Source organism: Castanea sativa, chromosome 7, assembly GCF_040712315.1.
Source record: "Castanea sativa cultivar Marrone di Chiusa Pesio chromosome 7, ASM4071231v1".
NCBI lineage: Eukaryota > Viridiplantae > Streptophyta > Magnoliopsida > Fagales > Fagaceae > Castanea > Castanea sativa.
In genome coordinates this window covers 31,323,926-31,341,379 of record NC_134019.1, presented here as the reverse complement: position 1 = coordinate 31,341,379, position 17,454 = coordinate 31,323,926, and the positions used below count along the sequence as shown (strand labels likewise).

General features: G+C 32.9%; 3 protein-coding genes across 4 annotated transcripts; all 3 read right to left on the bottom strand.

The window, feature by feature from the left end:
• Positions 1 to 747: 747 nt before the first annotated feature.
• On the bottom strand, positions 748 to 1,688 carry LOC142605405 (calmodulin-like protein 30). Its single transcript, XM_075776868.1, has one exon. The coding sequence runs from the start codon at positions 1,481 to 1,483 to the stop codon at positions 926 to 928; it is 558 nt and encodes a 185-aa protein (XP_075632983.1). The 5' UTR covers positions 1,484 to 1,688; the 3' UTR covers positions 748 to 925.
• Positions 1,689 to 2,484: 796 nt separating this feature from the next.
• Positions 2,485 to 8,952, bottom strand: LOC142605404 (protein disulfide-isomerase SCO2). Its single transcript, XM_075776867.1, has 3 exons — positions 8,363 to 8,952; positions 7,284 to 7,410; positions 2,485 to 2,733 (listed from the first exon to the last, which is right to left on the bottom strand). Exons 1-3 carry the CDS (start codon positions 8,750 to 8,752, stop codon positions 2,660 to 2,662), a joined length of 591 nt encoding a protein of 196 aa, XP_075632982.1. The 5' UTR covers positions 8,753 to 8,952; the 3' UTR covers positions 2,485 to 2,659.
• LOC142605403 (leucine-rich repeat receptor-like serine/threonine-protein kinase At2g14510) lies at positions 7,438 to 16,984 on the bottom strand. Of its 2 annotated transcripts, XM_075776865.1 has the most exons (9): positions 16,900 to 16,984; positions 15,958 to 16,504; positions 14,597 to 15,060; positions 14,186 to 14,324; positions 13,750 to 13,821; positions 13,586 to 13,654; positions 13,341 to 13,412; positions 13,169 to 13,229; positions 7,438 to 7,937 (listed from the first exon to the last, which is right to left on the bottom strand). In XM_075776865.1, the coding sequence occupies exons 1-9, from the start codon at positions 16,982 to 16,984 to the stop codon at positions 7,896 to 7,898; spliced, it is 1,551 nt and encodes a 516-aa protein (XP_075632980.1). In that variant the 3' UTR covers positions 7,438 to 7,895. The 2 variants fall into 2 exon arrangements, 1 of the variants encoding a protein (XP_075632980.1); XR_012839032.1 differs by lacking the exons at positions 7,438 to 7,937; positions 13,586 to 13,654; positions 13,750 to 13,821; ... (2 more) ...; positions 15,958 to 16,504; positions 16,900 to 16,984 and adding an exon at positions 12,950 to 12,987 and having other exon boundaries at positions 13,158 to 13,229; positions 13,341 to 13,353.
• Positions 16,985 to 17,454: the final 470 nt, after the last annotated feature.

Genomic DNA, 17,454 nt, shown 5'->3' with positions numbered 1-17,454 from the left:
CACTGGCCTGCAGGAGAGCAATTGAGTTTGCACTTGAGAAAGGATTGCAACAGGTTGTCTTGGAAGGATACTCGGCTACTGTCCTGAACAGCATTAAGGGGGCCTTGCCTTGCTCGTTCTCCCATGTTCGTCGCAAGGGCAATGCGGTGGCTGACAAGTTAGCAAAATTAGCTAAGCATCCTAATGTACCCAAAGTTTGGTTGGACAATGTCCCAAGTCATGTCAACTCTCTTGTAGTCATTGACAACAGTTCTGCTGAAGTTTGAATAAAATTACTGGTTGGATTCTCAAAAAAAAAAAAAAAAAAAAAAAAAAAAAAAAAAAAATTGGTAAAGTTAAGTTACTTTATTAAAGTTAGTCAGTAGTTAAGTAATAACTACTGTTACATTTCTCTTCTTTGCTTAGTAAAAGCACAATTATTTGATATAAAGTAATTTAAGTGTTCTTATGACTTATGTATCTTAATTTTTGTGACTATATTAATAATAAGATTCTACTTTAGTCACGAATAACCTTCAAGTATAATTGGACTCACTCGCAAAAAGTAAAGTGCTAACTAGTAACAAAAATAATCATTTTATTAAAATTATATTATAAAAAATTTAAGTTACTTTATTAAAGTTGGTCGGTTAACTACTTTTTTGTTATCCTTATATTCTCTACATTGCCATTTTTATTTTATTTTTTCTCCACACTAAGTGTTCTTTTAATGGTTTGTGCATCTTTCTTTTTGTGACTAAATTAACAACATTATTATATTTCTGATTTGTTTCGTATATTTCACTGGATGGAAATTAAATAAATTAAAATAAAAACTACATTAGTAAAATACTTTTCACATTGATTTTTTGGGGCAAATCTTTTACAATGGAATCTAGCCAATCTAACCAAAAGAAGCCCCTTCTACTCACACAGCTAGACCCCTCTAACCATGCTGCAGGTTCTGAGTCATCATAGTCATGAATTCATCCATGTTAACCATACCATCTCCATCAGTGTCCACTGCTCTCACCATTCTCTTGCAGTCCTCTATGGTGCATCTCTCCCCAAGCTTCCTTAACATGGCCAAGACTTCATCTGGGCTTATTTTCCCATCACCATTCAAATCAAACGTTCGAAATGCACCCTGTATGTCCACAGTTCTAACCCCACCACCTCTCTTTTGGACATCCATGAACTCTTTGAAATTAATAAAACCATCACCATCCAAGTCTACCACTTTGAAAATCTTTGGCACGTCTCCAATCATGTGGTCTTTTCCCATAGCTCTCAACATGGCCTTGTACTCTTGCTGAGAAATCTTCCCATCTCTGTTGGAATCAAACTTATCAAACACTTGCTTCATCTCATCTAAATTCGGCTCGAAAGCAAGTTTTAAGCCTGAGCTTTGCCTGTCCCCAAAGGAGAACAATTGGGATGGTTTTCGCAAGAACTTTCTTTTGGAGAGGTTATATTGGAATTCTAGGAAGCTCATCTTCGACATTTGTGTGATGTTGTTTCCCAGTTGATGAGTGGGAGGGAGATACTAAAATTTATGTTAGATTTGAACTTCTAAGTTCTAACAGCCTTCAATATGCATGTTATGGCAAAATGTCATCCTATTTATATGCAGAGTATGCCAGTTTGGGATACTTGAAAGATCGATTATTCTTTTTCATTGGTAGCAGGATAAAGCAGCAATTTGAGGTAAGGTACCTTGTTTGTTTTCTGTTCAACCTAAAGTAGAACACGTAACAATATATTCTGTAGTGATAAGTACGATAAACAGATGAGGTTTGTGGAAAAGCATTGGTGCCAAAAAAATAAAGTATTTCTTTGTAAAAGTTGTAATTCTCTTTTTGGCTTGCCTGTCCTGTGATCTCTCCTTTTTTGAGTAGACCAAATAATTATTTGGGTTAGGTTGGATTAAGGTTTAACTCGATTGGGATTTAAGTAGACCGAATGATTATTTGGGTTAAGTTGGAATTACTTGGAATTGGATCGGGTCATTACTTGTAGACCTTATAATGCATCGGTTTGCCAACTTGCTGGTGCTTTATTACTTTTTTTTAGTAAATTCAATGTAATTATATGTTTAAATTTAATCAAAAAAATATAATGTGATGTGAAGTACCTAAGTTTTGTCCTTAATAATTTAATTTTATCAACTTATGATTACACACACACACACACACACACACACAAAAAAAAAAAGAAGAAGAAGAAGAAGAAGAAGAAGAAAAGGAGCTTTTGCTAATTGATTTTTGCTAGGCTTACGGTAAAATTGCGTTAGCTGGTCAAATATGTACCAACCATTTTTCAAGCTGATCCCCCGCCCCCCAAATTTTTCCACGAGCTAGAAATTCTTCCACCCACACCCATTGTTATCCGTTGGGTTCTGATCCAATTTTGCTTAGTCCACCATTCGAGGCATTTATCTTTATGAGCACTTGGAAATCATGACTTCAAGTCACAAGTTCAATGCATTTTGTGCGTGTACGAATGTGTAAAATAGTGTGTAATAGCGCTTTATCTTTCAAGGGGTGAACCTAAAAGGTTATTACATGAAAACTATGAAGAAAGTTTGAGGGAGAAAGTACAACTCATCAAAACAATGGTAAAGTATTATTCCCGAGTTGGAAAAAAATAAATAAAAAATAAAAACTATATATTGATTCAGTCATGGTGGTTTTCCATTATCCAAATCCTCCATTACTTCAATGTCTGTGCGAGCTGTTATCTTCTGCACATATCCTGCAATCACGAATGTTTGTGCGTGAACTCCAGAACCACTAGCTATTCTAATCAAACATCGCACAATTTCAAGAGAATTTAACACTCCACACATACAAATCCATGGAGGAAACATATAGCAATTTACTAAAGTAGAATTCACAAGAAAATTTCTAAACAATAATAATAATTTGAAAACTAAAGCTACATATTTGATAAGGAAAAGCACCTTGAACTGGATACGGAAGGAATACACAGAAAGCAACATCCATGACCTAAGGAATCTAGAAAGTCTATAGATCATGAAATTCTTTAACCCATCAAAGAAGACTAAAGACTCCTAGATTTAAAAAATAATAAAATTAAAAAAAGAAAATATCCTCAACTTGAACAGCACTTCTACGTCATCAAATATCTTTATATTTCCCTCCCTTCAAATATATCAAAGAAAGAATGCAGAAGTTGTTGACAGACTGTTTTCTTGGTCTTAGCTTTCCACTTACAGAAAATTAAATCGGCAAGCTAAGGAAAACTCACTAAAGAGTGAGAAGACAATGGCCCACTGTATTGTCCCAATAGCTTAAGATATTAGAATATGTTCAATTTAACCATTTAATCAAATACTTCTAACACCCAGAATTCATTGGCTATGCAAAAAGATAACAGGACGATGCATCATGCACATTACTTGATTTAATTGTGAAGAAAAAGGAACTTGTGTAATGTGTTACTTGGAGCTTCCATATTCATCTAATGTGTTGACTGACCTACTTCCATAAACAATTCATGATAAAAGCGGGGCCTCAATTCTACTGAGAGCCACATAAGGAAACTTCAAAAATTCCAATGTAGAGATCCTGGTTTCAGATTTCAACGCAGTTTCATAAATTCATACCATAATAAATCATGACTGAAACTTAACAGCCCTCCGACCATAAAACTCATTGACCACACTGTTGAAATCACACCCATTATACCTTCGAGACTAGAGATCAAATTAGCAGACTAGCCTAACCCTTCAATATCCATCTGATATATAGTGACCAATAATCACAAACAATTCATGATAAAAGCACAGAACCTCAAGGATCTCAACCCTATGAGATACCGCTTTACTCTGTTAATTAGATAGACATCCTTCCCCTACCCCTTACTCATTCCTTCCCGACTCAATAGGGATTACAATCTCGAGAGAGGGAGCAACAATTGACCTCTGGCAATAGGTCGATCAACTTCTCCCATAATGATATCTATGCTACCTAGTATTGTCATAATATCAGCCAATTTCATTCTTTTAACTAACTGAGGAAGAATTTGCAAATTGATCAATAAATGTCGTTTAATTCTCTATCTAAATGTCTAAAATCCTAGCAACACTTTAATCTATTCTATATAGATTTGGACTAGAACATATTGAAAACCAAAATTTTCATTGTAGAAATCCCTGGCTTCAGGCTTCAATGCATCTTCATAAAATTCCATTAAACCAAGTGAAAATTTTAATTCTTCAAAACCGTGTGTTTTTTGTATCCATCCCATCATAGACAGTCTGAAACTTAAACAGCACTCAACCATAGAACTCATTGACCACAATGTTGAAAAAAAAAAAAAACCTTCATGCCCTAGAGACCAGGGACTAGCCTGACCCTTCAAACAAAACTATTCCAAACAAGTATGGACTTGGGTGATTCAAAAGCTTCACAGAAATGTATGAGTCATCTATATCCCCTTACATTTTTTTTAAGTAATTCAATTGTTACATCAAGTGGGAGAGGTGGGATTCAAACCTTGGTTCTCTTTGTAAAAGAGACTAGACAATGTGAGCTACAAGGTTCTTGGAAATTATGCCCCTTAGATTCCTCAACGCAACAATGAATGCTACATTTAATTAAGTAATAAATTAAATTGTTCTAAATATCTTTGGTGTCATGGTACATGTCTCCCATAAACTTTTGGTAGTTAGTCTTTCTTGAAATGTTAAACTTTAGCTGTCCAACAATGGGTGGCTTATCAAAACCAGAGTGATGCAGCCAGGGAAGATAAATGTGTTACTACTCCGCAAATTTGTCTATTCAAGATTAATTTAATGGTACCCAAGTGTGAAGTCAATTGAAGTAAAAGTAGTGTGGTTTAAAGGTCTAGTAATATGCGTCTTCTAGTTAAAACTATTTTTAATTTAGGATTTTATTTAACAAGTTATGATCAATTTTGTTTTGGGGGGAAAAACTATAGTTTTAGCAATCCTAGCAAATTATAGATATTTTGGTAGTTTAGTTGAGTCTAGAAATTTTTAGGAGATCCTAAAATATCTTAGATTTTCTCTTTTTTGAGTCCATGTTAATATTTTACTAGTAATTGACTTAGTAAGCTTTTAGTATATTGGTCAAACTAGGAGTTCTAATACTACTAGTGTACAAGAAGGAGTCTTTATATAAATCTATGCTCAATGCTGTACTTCGAAATTGATAGAGTAGACCAAAAAAATATTGAGTGCTTTTAGTATTGAGGCACATTGGCCTTATTGTTCTTTTCTCCCTTTCTCTTCTCTATTTTCTTCTTCTCTTTCTCATACTATTGTTCATGGGTACTATTTATATAGACCTTGAACAGCATATATTTCTCTTTTTTCCTTCTTCCTTACAACCCCCAATCAAGACCTTCCTCTTACCTATCAAAAACCAAAAAGCCCCACATACTTTCTCTACCAAATAACCATAAATAAATAATAATATTTATAAAAATAAAAAAAAACTCATTGAACCATAGCCAATTTGGAGCCTTAACCTTCTCTTCTTCAACTCTACAACCTAAATCTATAAATCCTGCTAAAATTTTTTTTTTGATAAGTATAAATCCTCCTAAATTTAACCCACAACAAGCACATGTAGACAAATTCCCCAATTTGTCCAATGTCACAGAGTTCATATGATGCATAGGCAGGTGTCATATTCATACCACTCTACACTACAAGTCACTTATGCTTCATCTCAATGCAAAAGTCCAAGTAAATAACGATATCATCAGTACATATCAACCAGAAAAAGGAGAAACCAAACGACTCAGTTTCAAATCAATATATTCAGCACGGTTGGCATTAGAAGCAAGTCCATATCAAAGTCACTTCGAAGGAACTCTACTCACTTCCATAAATTATTTCTTGGAAGTTTAACTTTTCTATGTTATGTGTTTTCATTAATTGAGCTGTTTCAAGATGCATAAAAATTGGATTATTATAAATTATATTCTTGTAGGATGCGCCATTGCTCAACAACTAGTAAGCTATCACTTAACCTAGCAATAATTATTTATGAATAATCTCCAAAATGTCATTTTGTCCATTACGACAACTTGCAGACCTAAGACAACTTACAATCTTGAAATTTCTCTCCTACTAAGTGAGATATGATTTTACATGTTTGGAACATTGATGCACTTATAACTGAAATGATGATCATAAAAAATGCTTCAGTGAACAATTTACTATCATTACTTGATTGCATGATCAAATGTTTCAAGCGACAATCATCCTACTGTACCACACGGCAATTTGAGGTCAATTGTTTCATTTTTTCTACTTTACTCTTTCTTTTTACATGTGATCAATGTTTAGATATCATGAACATGCTGTTGTGCTGCGAGTATCAAATCCCAATGACTGGAACATGAATGTTGAGTGAATGCCTACTCGTGAAGAACTTAGTGGCCCTACTATACCTATTTTACACGGTACTGGAAACCTGAAAAGAAGAAGGAATAAGGAATGGTACACTTTAAAGAATCTAGCAAAGTTGAATGGGCAAAAAGTACCATCTAAATATTTCCAGACAGTTAGATAGAAAAGAAAGTTGTGGCCAACTTAGCTGATTTAGAATCTAGAAAAGCACAAAAATATTATCTACCATAAGGAATATTCCAAAGTTGGTGGTGGAAATGCTTAAGCTTTTAGCCATAGGTTATTCTGTTGGCAAGCAAGTTGAGTTAGGCTGTCAAGGTCCACCTCCCCAAGGAAATTACTACGAAACTTCTCCTACAGGTAAAATTTTAATACATCAAGAAATTGATGCAGAGAATGGGTACTTGAGAGTTGAGAACCTGTAGAAATATTACGACATGTGTGATCTTTTAAAACCAAGATTAACATTATACGTCATATGAGCACTTTCATAATCGACACAGTTGTGTTTCTTAGTGCCTGCTTCAAACTGGTATAATACTTGTATTTATGAATAACCATATACAAACCATCCCCATCTTAAAGCAATAATTCTCAAGCTCCATGCACATTTTTTTTCATGGGGATGTTTTTAGTTTAGTTTCACGAATCCTGTAAGTCTCTCCCAGTTGGAATGTAATCTGTTTCTAGAAAATATATCATAATAGGGTCTCAATTACAACTAAAAGTACAAAGTGGGTGAGAATATAAGCATGTAATTCACTCTGGAAAAGGTACCCCACTATTCAAGCCTATAACCTATTCATTCAAAAATAACAAGTTGAGCTATAGAAATATCAACATATTATAAACACTAAAAAATCACTCTTTTTGCAGTGCTAGTAAAGAAGAAGAATACCTATTCCCTGACAAGGTATGCATTTGCAGATAGTCTCTTTTCCTCTTTTATTATAATAGCTGACAAGACCCGATCCTTGGCAACTTCGACACTTTCCAGTCCATTCGTACACGACTTCCTTACAGTCCTACAAATCCAAAAATGGATCAAAATCCAATGATTTTCTTTTTCTATTTTTCTATTTTTTTATTTTTGGGGTGTGTGTGCCTAAGGGGAACTACAGAGGTCTCGGTTCAATCTAGACACCTAATTTTTTTTTTTCTTTTTAAAAAGAAGCTTTTTTGAGACTTCCCTAATATTTCAATGAGCTCTAGCTAAAATCAAACTTCCCTAATATACTCAACGCGTGTATAACTTACCAAGAAAAAAAAAAAAAGTCTTAGTCCCACACCAATGTGTTTGGTTATGGATCCTTAATGGGCTTAAAATTGAAGTTGGGTGTACCTCAACAAAAGTAAAAGCAATGCTAGGTACACAAAAGTTTTCACATTTACTAATACAATCTATTGTGATTAGAGTAACATCAGTTTCGCATGGGTCAATGCACCAATCCCAACAAGTATGTCCACTGTCAAGAAAAAACGAAAAGGATAAGCACAAGAGCCTTGTAGCTTAACTAACATCTCCTCCTGATGTTTCCAATTCAATGGAGACGTGCAGGGTTTCAAATACCTCAGCTCAACAATTGGGGTTCAGTTACTAGAACCCCTACTGAGACTACTATATGAGTTAATTGATTAAACAACATCCTATTAACCATCACAGAAGTATATCTCTCATTCACTTTTTAAACCAATGAAATTCGAGAATGTTCGTATTCCTCCACTCAGCCAAAAAGGTAGTAAATAAGAGTTTTTATGTTGTGTTTGTTTCGATATTAACATTTTCTAACAAATTAATTATCTCCCAAAAAACATTTTCTAGAAAACTATATCATTTTCCTATGTTCAGTAGCAACCTTAAAAAACTAGAACTTTCCCTATTTAACGTTTTTTTTTTTTTTTCGGTGACGCTACGAAGGAAAATTCTTGGCAAAAGATTTTCCCTTGAAACAAACAGAGTAAGTAGGAAATAAAAACCTCAAATACAGGATTGCATCGGAGGCGTTGATTGATAACTTCGGGTGGGACCGGAGAAGAATCAGGATAAGTCATTGGCAGAGGAAGAGCGTCGCTATTGTCAGTCAAGTAGCTCTCTCTGTCACGCGACCATTTCTTCTCTTTCGCATTCACTTTGCCGCCATTTTTCCCGGCGCGCCGAGCCGAGCCGTCGTTAGCGGCGGAGTCGGAGTCGATTCCGATTCCGATGGAGATGTCGGCGGAGGAGGCGGAGATGGAGATGGAGGGGAATTGGAACCATTTGCGAGGGAATGTGGGGCCCGTCGGGGTTATGTCGGCGGCGGAGGCTCGGCAGCGGAGGGCGGAGAGCTTGGCTGAGAAGAAGAGGGAGCTAGGGTTTGTGACGAACATTCGAAACGCTACCGTTTTTGGTGGTGGGAAAAAACGCGGTGACAGTTGGTTGTTGCTTGGTTTGTTTTTTCAGTTTGTTTTTGTTTTTGTTTTTGTTTTTTTTTTGCCCTTGTGAGAAAGAACTGGTTCTGTGAACTTTGTGAAGTGGAGGTTTGTTTTGGGTTTGGGTTTGGTTTCTGAGAGTTTAAGATCGGGGGATTTGAGATTTAAGACAAGGTCCATCCACGTAGTCACGTTTAACTGATGAGAAGTGCAACTATGCAAACAACAACGAAATCTTTGTCGTTTTACCTGCCTAAATTCCATACATAATATGATTCAACTATTCCAACTTCCAACTTTGATGGGATTTTTTTAATTTTACCTAAACTTGGTTGAATTATTAGTTTAGTCCTTCAATTATAATTTTTTTTTTTTATACATTTTTTTTATAGTAAAAGAAGCTAATTTTGTTTAAATGAAAAAAAAGATCCAATTATGAAATTCATTTAATCTTGAAAGTTTAAGGACTAAATTGATATAGTTAATAGTTAATAGACCAAATTAAACCTGGTCCATTTTAACACTCACATTTTTAGTAAGAAAACTAATATGTCTACATTATTTTCACAACAAATTCTAAGTAATAGGTTGTTATTGACCGTTGTTACTAATGACCTAAAAAGTAGCTTTAGTGATAAGTTCAAATTATTATCCATAACAATTTATCACTTATCTATACTATTATTTAAGGGGCTTCCCCTGTTTGGACCTGATTTTTTTTATTCCAAAATACCCCTACACCCTTAGGTTTAAGTAGAGACAAAACTAAAGAGGATAATTTAGTAAAAATACATGTCTAACTTGCACTAAAATATTGACTACAAAATAGGAACACTCTTTTACTAACCTACTTCTTCAAAGCAACTATACATTTTTTTTAAATAGAAATATAAGTTAAACACCCCACGTTTATCCAAAAACAAATCTAAATATAAAAAATAAAAAATTGAAGGACAATCCTGATTTTTTTTTTTTTGTTCTAAAATACCCTTACATTCCTATGTTTAAGTAGAGACAAAACTAAAGGACAATCCAGTAAAAATACAACCCTAACTTCCACTAAAACATTGCCTAAAAAATAGGGTCACTTTCCTATTGATTTTCAAATTTATTTATCCACTTATAAATTAAAATTTCAAAATAAAAAGTATATATTTAATAAAAAACATATATATTTTTTTTGCTACTACCACTAAAAAAAAAGCCTCATCTCACGCACGAAACGTGTGTGATCAGGCAAGTGTTGATTTAAATTCCTACATCTACTCACTAACTCCCTACAAAATCGGATTACTCTTTTGTGAGTTCTAAAACTCCTCCAATCTACAAAACTCACCCCACATATTAATCACACCCTTAGATTTTTTTTTTTTTTTTTTTGTGATTGGAAAAAATATAAATTCCAAATTATAATAAATACAAATTATTAATTTTTACCCAAAACATAGAAGAGTTTCTAAGCATGTGTGTGAATGCGTGTTCAGAGACTAGTTATTTTTTTATGAAAGCGTCGGGAAAATGTTGTGGTTTAGTACATACAAACTTGGAAAGTTTATTGAATGTTTAGAAATGCACAACATTGCCATATAAGGCATAACCAATTGGGTTAGGTATCACATATAGAAATTCAACTCGAAAGAAACTAAAAAAGTACACTTAATTGTGATGATGATCATACACATCATGATTGCAGCAATAGAAAAATGTGCTACACAACAGTTTAGAAAATATTGGACAAGTATTAATAAATGTTCAATAATGAGAAAACTATTGGACATTTTTTGAATAAGAAAATATATGTTAAAAATATATTAGACATATTGGTCCATTGTAATAACCACAAACCCACCTACTTTGTGTACAATAAAGTCTCCTACTTATACTAGAAGTTTATAATTTAGTCTACTATATATACTCACACTATACTTCATTATAACACAGGCTTGTACTACACTCTTACATAATAAAAATGTAGGCCCTTTTGTAAGTGCTACTATTGTAAGTCTTGTCTTCTCACTCCTTCCTTCCCCATCCCCTATATCTCCTGTCTATATTATCTCTAAAAAAAAATAATAATAATAAAAATGTAACTTTTAAAAGTTTCCTATGTAAACATAGGCCAACAAGGCTAAACAACGTAACCCTCGTGGTCTTGTATTTTTATTTTATGCTTCATCTTCTGCATCTACTCTATAATATTAACATGGTATATACACATCAATACTACTCCCTTAGTCTCACTTTATTTGTCCTGTTTAAAAAATCAAATTTTTTAAGAGAACATCATTTATAGTATTGTTTGCCTTATAAAAATGTATAAATTTACAAAACTGTCCCTAAATAAATTTATCAGCTTTTAAAAAAAAAAAAGTTATTCTTAATGAGGCAACTAAAAAGGTGCCCTAATTAGATTGATTTTTTAAAATATTTGTTAGTTTTCTTTTCAAATAATTTTGAAAATAAAGTAGAGATATAATAGGAATATTAATTAATTAATTTTATTTTTAGAAACAGGACAACATTTTGGAACATCCCAAAATGGGATAGAGGACAAATAAACTGGGACAGGGGAGAAATATTTAATAATATACTTGTTAATAATTTATTGGACAAATTTGTTGTTGGTGTGAGTACTTCTTTGGACATTTGTACACAATTTGACTTAAAAAATGTATAAAAATATTATTTAATAAAACTTTAAACACATCTTAACCTTTATCTTTAAGGCAATCAACGAGTCGTTAACAAAAGCCATTAGAAAATAAGTTATATATGCACCATTCCTTTAAGGGTCCAGTCAACGGGTGTCTTTAGGATATTTGTTTAGGGGCGACGCCAAGTGTTAATTAGGATGGTCACATGACCACTCTGAAATTTTTTTTTATAATATACCTTATAATTCTTTGATTTTTAAATTAATATGGGTCTTTTGGCCACCCTAGAAAAAAAAAACTTGAATACCCTTAAATCTTAATAACAATTGAGTCCATTAAAAATAAAATCCAACCTCTCCAAAATTTTGGTTCTTTGAATGTTAAACTAAAAAATAGCTAGAAATATTATAATCACAACATTTTTACAACATTTTTGTAAAAAATCCTAAATAGCAAGTTGTTACTATTGAACTGGAAAATTAATTTCAGTGGTACGTTCAAATTTGAACTAATAAAAACTTACCATCTAGGCTTTGTTGTGAAAGTGTTGCAAAAATATTGTAGATTTAGCACTTACCAAAAATTGGCCAAACAAACAAATTAGCTTAAAAACTCAAGTCAAACGTTTAATTGTGATTTTTAAAATTGTTTTTTCAAATGGCATATTTTAAAATTGCTATTTTTTACATTAAAAAATATGCACACTTTTCAAATAGCTAGTCTGTTAGTGCTTGCTTTAGTCTTTAACCATATTTATTGGATTTATGTGATACATTTTTTTCAAAAAGATAATGCATTTTATTTATATTATACTTACTTAGGCAATATGTTTGTAATTGAATGGAAAATTGGTAGTTTAATAATTGCTTGGTTGTGTGCATTGAAAAAGATATAGCAAATAACATTAATAGTGAAACTATCATATCACATAACAATTTCAAAATATAAAAACTTGTGAAATGAAATTTTAAAACTTTATATATTTGCGTATGTTTTTATTTTGTAATGTTAATATATTCAAAATTTATTTTTATTAAAAAATTTAATGACCACCCTAACAAAAATTCTTGAAACAGCCACTGCATTTGTTTATACACTATTTTAAGAATATTTTGATACCACATTTTTGGGAAAAATAAAAAGCTATAAAATACCGATTATTTTTTTTCATAAAAATTTTCTCACTTTCTTTAATAACTCCTTCATTAGAGATTATAGTTATTTCAAGTATGTAACATAACATGTTAGTTGTATATATTTGGTTACTCATACCAAAGTTGTATATTTGATTTGTTGACAAATAGTAAAAAGTGAGAAGAGAGACAAATATACAGAACTAAAATCAAGGCTAATTAATCTCTCTCTCTCTCTCCTTTCCTCCAAGGCAATCATTTACAATGACACAGCTTGTATTGTTTCATTCAAGGCATCAAACTTCCCAATTTCATCCTAAACTGGTGCAGAGAATATGTTGCTCCTCTCTCATCCATCCTTCATTATGATTGTGTTAATTTCTTTGAAGCATATCAAGAAGACACCCTGAAAAAAAAAATTATCACCTTGCCTTTAGTTTCAAGACTTGGTCAAATTTAAGTATATTAGCAGAAAACTCAAACTAAAAACATTTTCCAATGCAGATTATAGTAATGCAAATGTGATGTATTTTATTAAAGCAAACTAAGAGAAAAAAGAGGATGTATTGTGCTTACAGAATGTCCATGTCTTTTCTATTTTGTAGCGTGGTGGGAATTCTTGTTTCAAGATTGTTATTTTGAAGGTATCTATTAACAAAGCATTTCATCAAACTTGTTATCTCTACTAAAAAAAATTTGCAAAACAAACAAACAAAAGGATTATAATATTTGGTAGGTTTTCTGAATGGCGATACTTACAACTTATGTAATATTGGAAGTAGTCCTAGTGATTGAGGAATCTCTCCTTCAAACTTGTTGTTCTCCAAATTCCTTCATCAGAATATAAGAAGGAAATTTTGTTGTTAATTTATAGATAAATAAATAAAAAGAAGTAGAAAAAAGAAAAACAAATTGATCAGGATGTTGCATACAAATGATGAATCTAAGGAAGCAGAGAAATTATACAAAATGAAGAACTAAACATAAAACATTTGTTAGCATACAGAGTTTGTAGTGCCTTCAATGAGCTCATTTCTGGGATTTTGCCTGAGAGATTGTTTCCCCCAAGCCAACTGCAAACAAATCACTCCCCAGTATCATCAAGATGCAGTGGCATTGGGCTAATGGAGTAGTCAAGTATCATAATTAATAAGACTAAATTGCTTACAGATGGGTGAGTGCAGTTAACTTGTTAATGCTTGAAGACAATGATCCAGACAGTCCAGCATTAGTTAAATTCCTTCATATAAGAAACATGTAGAACAAAAATCAAAGTCAGTCTTAATTCACTACAAAATCTTACCTATAGCACACTTGAATATGACTAACTACTTAATTTGATTAAGGATAGGTCCTCTTATTCACAATTAAAATATAAAATCTATTTGAACAACAGTAGAGCTTCAATGCATGTAGTTAACCCCCCCCCCCCAAAGATATGTGAAATTGTAATACACTTTGTACTTCTTGGATTGGCTAGTAAAAGGAGTTCAATGAATCCAAATTCTACCACAAGCATACCTTATCTTGTGATTTTATTATGTTTCATAGAAATCTTTGTATTAATAAAAATTGGTTCATGTAACAATTTTAGGTAAACTTACACAGCGATAACACGAGCAAATTTCCCCGAAATAGAACATGTAACTCCCGTCCATGAATTCTCTTTAGGCAAGCAAGGATCACCGCTCCAATCTAAAGGTGGATCATTAAAGCTTCTAGCTAACTTTTCCATTGCCACCACTAAATACCAAAACAAATAAAAGGTTAAAGCAAGACAACATAAAAGATTCCAAAAAGCATATATTGCAAGTATAAAGCGGAAGCAATAAGTCTAAGGACACAATTTTTCACAACTATTGAAGTGGCATGATGTGATTATTGCTAATAAAAGTGGTGTTAAATTGTGAATCCATGTAAAGAGATGTTCCAATCACAACTTGTCATGTTAGCGGTTGTGAAAAATTGTATCTTGGCTTTACTTAAGTGGAAATGAGATTGGCTTAAGGTGCTACCATCTCTTGTGAGTGTCCTTCCACCAAGAGGCACAATCTGAAAGACCTCACCAGCATTGATCAAAGGGCCAACAGGCATCCCATCTGCAGGAGTCAAGACAATCTCAGTCTGTCCAAATAGAGGCCACTGTGTTGAGTAAACAGTCACACCATTGGTTGTGGCATTAAGATTAGTGAAGAATTTCCTGCCATTCAAAGAAACATCAAAGACTCTCCAGCTATATGGACTGGGGGTCCGATTGTCCTGGAAATATAGTGAGATATAGTAGCTGGTATTAGGAAGCGCCACAAGTGGCCACATGATTTGGAGTTTCTTTACTTTGCTTGTAGTGATTGCTGTGCTGAATGCCTGTTCTGGTGGGAGGTTCCAAAAATCTGAAGAAGTTACATTGGAGTGGCTTGTGACAACAGGGTTCTTGTCCATGAATGGTTGCCATAAACGGTTGAATTGGTCATCAGGATAACTAGGTTCATACGTTTAGATATTCACCATCAGAATTCTCTCAAGCTTCCATTCTATGTTCTGTTTTCTTCATTTTACATTTGTTTGATTGCTAAAAAAACAATATTGCATATGGAAACCAAAGAAACAATTATGAATCAAAGACTACAACAGTTACATTTAGTTGTTTTTGACATGATTTTAACTATAAATAGTCAATAATGTCCATTACATAGTCCATCATTCTGAGCAAGTTCACTTACTTTTACAGGGTTTTTCCTACTGTTTTTGAAGATGAAAGTATACAACTACTCAAATAAATCTAACAAATAAAATGTATGTTTCATGGCCAAGATATTTTGAAATCAATCAAGTTTAAACTATTGTTATTTTCTTAATTGTCATACAATCAATGAATTAACAAGATCTTTTAACAACAATGTAAAATCCTAGAATTACAAGACATGTCATAAAACTAATTGATACATAGTGATATTACAACTACTACATAAGTTTCATAATTGATGTGTCAACTTTTAAACACAACAAAAAAACAACTTAAAATTATTTATTATGTTATTAACATGACACCAATCACATTAATAGTCACATCATTTTAAAAGTTTTTTTTAGGTATAAAACTATAGTAACTTTAACATTTTCCAATGGATACATGACATGGATGATTTGGGTTTAATTCATTTACTATATAGAGAGATACATTCAAAATCTAATTTCAAACCTTAGATTGATAAGAGCCATATTAGATACCTTTCAAGATTAATGTTAATTCTTTATGCATTCCATTTCATCAAATAAATCACTTAGCTAGGATTTTAGTTTGTGCAACAAGTTAAAACTGATAGAACATATACATAAAGAAAACAATCAAAAATTGATTTCCCTAGCTATTACGTACCCAATCATGTCCTCCTCACTTCCAAAGCTACTCCTCGCAATTGTACTAAGCGCATACTTGCCAAAATCTGTGGTGTTATATAAGGAATCCTCTAAGAACTCCAACTCTAGAGCCGAGATAAACGGGCTCGAAACAGTCTTCTCATTCCTAGCCAAGCACACACTTAGCATCTTTCCCATGGCAACCACCACAAGCTCATAAAACGAACTAAGTCCATTGGCATGGTCCTCTGTGGTATTCACAATGCTCCATTTAGTCCCGTCTACAATTTGGTCGAATACAGGCGGCTCTTTCCCTCCATCGAAACGTCCATAATAATACGTTGTTCTTAGCAGGTACTTCCCTCCTTTGATCACAGGTATCTCATAGCAATATTTTCGTGCAGTCGGGTCAGGAAAATACCGCAATGTGGTTAGTATAGGCAACAAGTTTGAGGCTTTGAGGTGTGTTCTGTTCCCAGATGATGTGAACCCCACATCCGAGATGTATTTAACACCATTTGTGATTACTTCTTCTGATGGGTCCGCACCACAATTTAGAAGAAAACCTAACAAGAAACACAATGAGAAAAAAATACATGTGTCATATTGAATTTTCATAACGAAAGACATTGTAGCATGCGTGAAAAAAAATACATATATACATTGGAAGGATACTAGAATGTATCAATTTTTTCCATTCCCAACCTTAATTAGTCTATTGAGTATCCATAATCGACCCCAGAAATATCTAATTATTTGGCTGGTCAAATAGAAAGTCCTCTCTCTCTCTCTCTCTCATGACTTCTATATTTGTGTTATACATTTTTGGTAACATTAAATGAATGAACATAATATACTTGTATAATGTAAATCAATGAAATTGTTTTGGATTAACAAAAAGAAAAAAAATGTTGTGCATGTTTATATATGTTATGGTTGTGGTTAAATGTGATATGCATACCACGAACGTCAGGAGTTGAGAGAGAGTTTGCACATAAAGATAAAGGGATGCTGACAAGCCAAAGAAGGAAGATGGAGAGGCTCATATTGATGGGGTTATGGCACCCAGAAAGGATGCAAATTGGGGAAGTTTTGTTGATTTTTTCTCTCAAAACAAACAAAGAATGAGAAGGGAACGTTGGGCATGGTTAGGTTTGGAATTCAACGGGTTTGACACATCGAGGGCTATGCTTGAAGATAGACAAAATGGGTATTATAGAATCTATGAACATGCTTGACCAGTTCAACCTCGTCATTGTTTTATCTCTATCTCTATATATTAAAATGATTCAAAAAATTAGTTATGACTTCAAAAAATGTCAAAAATGCCTCTAATCCAATTAGATAATCCTTATTTTTTAAAAATAAAAAATGGGGTTAAAATTGTAATTCAACAAAATTCAAAAACAAAAAAAAACTACCAGAGAAAATTTTTCCCTAAAAATTAGCACATTCTCTATTTAAATATATCTCAACACGTTTGATACATTTTTTTTCCTTAAAAAATAGCAAATGT

Coding starts and splice junctions, on each gene's coding strand:
- LOC142605405 (XM_075776868.1), bottom strand. CDS start 1,483: ATGTCGAAGATGAGCTTCCTAGAATTCCAATATAACCTCTCCAAAAGA.
- LOC142605404 (XM_075776867.1), bottom strand. CDS start 8,752: ATGTTCGTCACAAACCCTAGCTCCCTCTTCTTCTCAGCCAAGCTCTCC. Junction 7,411..8,362: donor GATGCAATCCTGTATTTGAG/GTTTTTATTTCC, acceptor TTGGATTTGTAG/GACTGTAAGGAAGTCGTGTA. Junction 2,734..7,283: donor CATACCTTGTCAGGGAATAG/GTATTCTTCTTC, acceptor TCGTGATTGCAG/GATATGTGCAGAAGATAACA.
- LOC142605403 (XM_075776865.1), bottom strand. CDS start 16,984: ATGAGCCTCTCCATCTTCCTTCTTTGGCTTGTCAGCATCCCTTTATCT. Junction 13,822..14,185: donor TTTGCTCGTGTTATCGCTGT/GTAAGTTTACCT, acceptor TCTTATATGAAG/GAATTTAACTAATGCTGGAC. Junction 13,655..13,749: donor TTAACTGCACTCACCCATCT/GTAAGCAATTTA, acceptor ATTTGTTTGCAG/TTGGCTTGGGGGAAACAATC.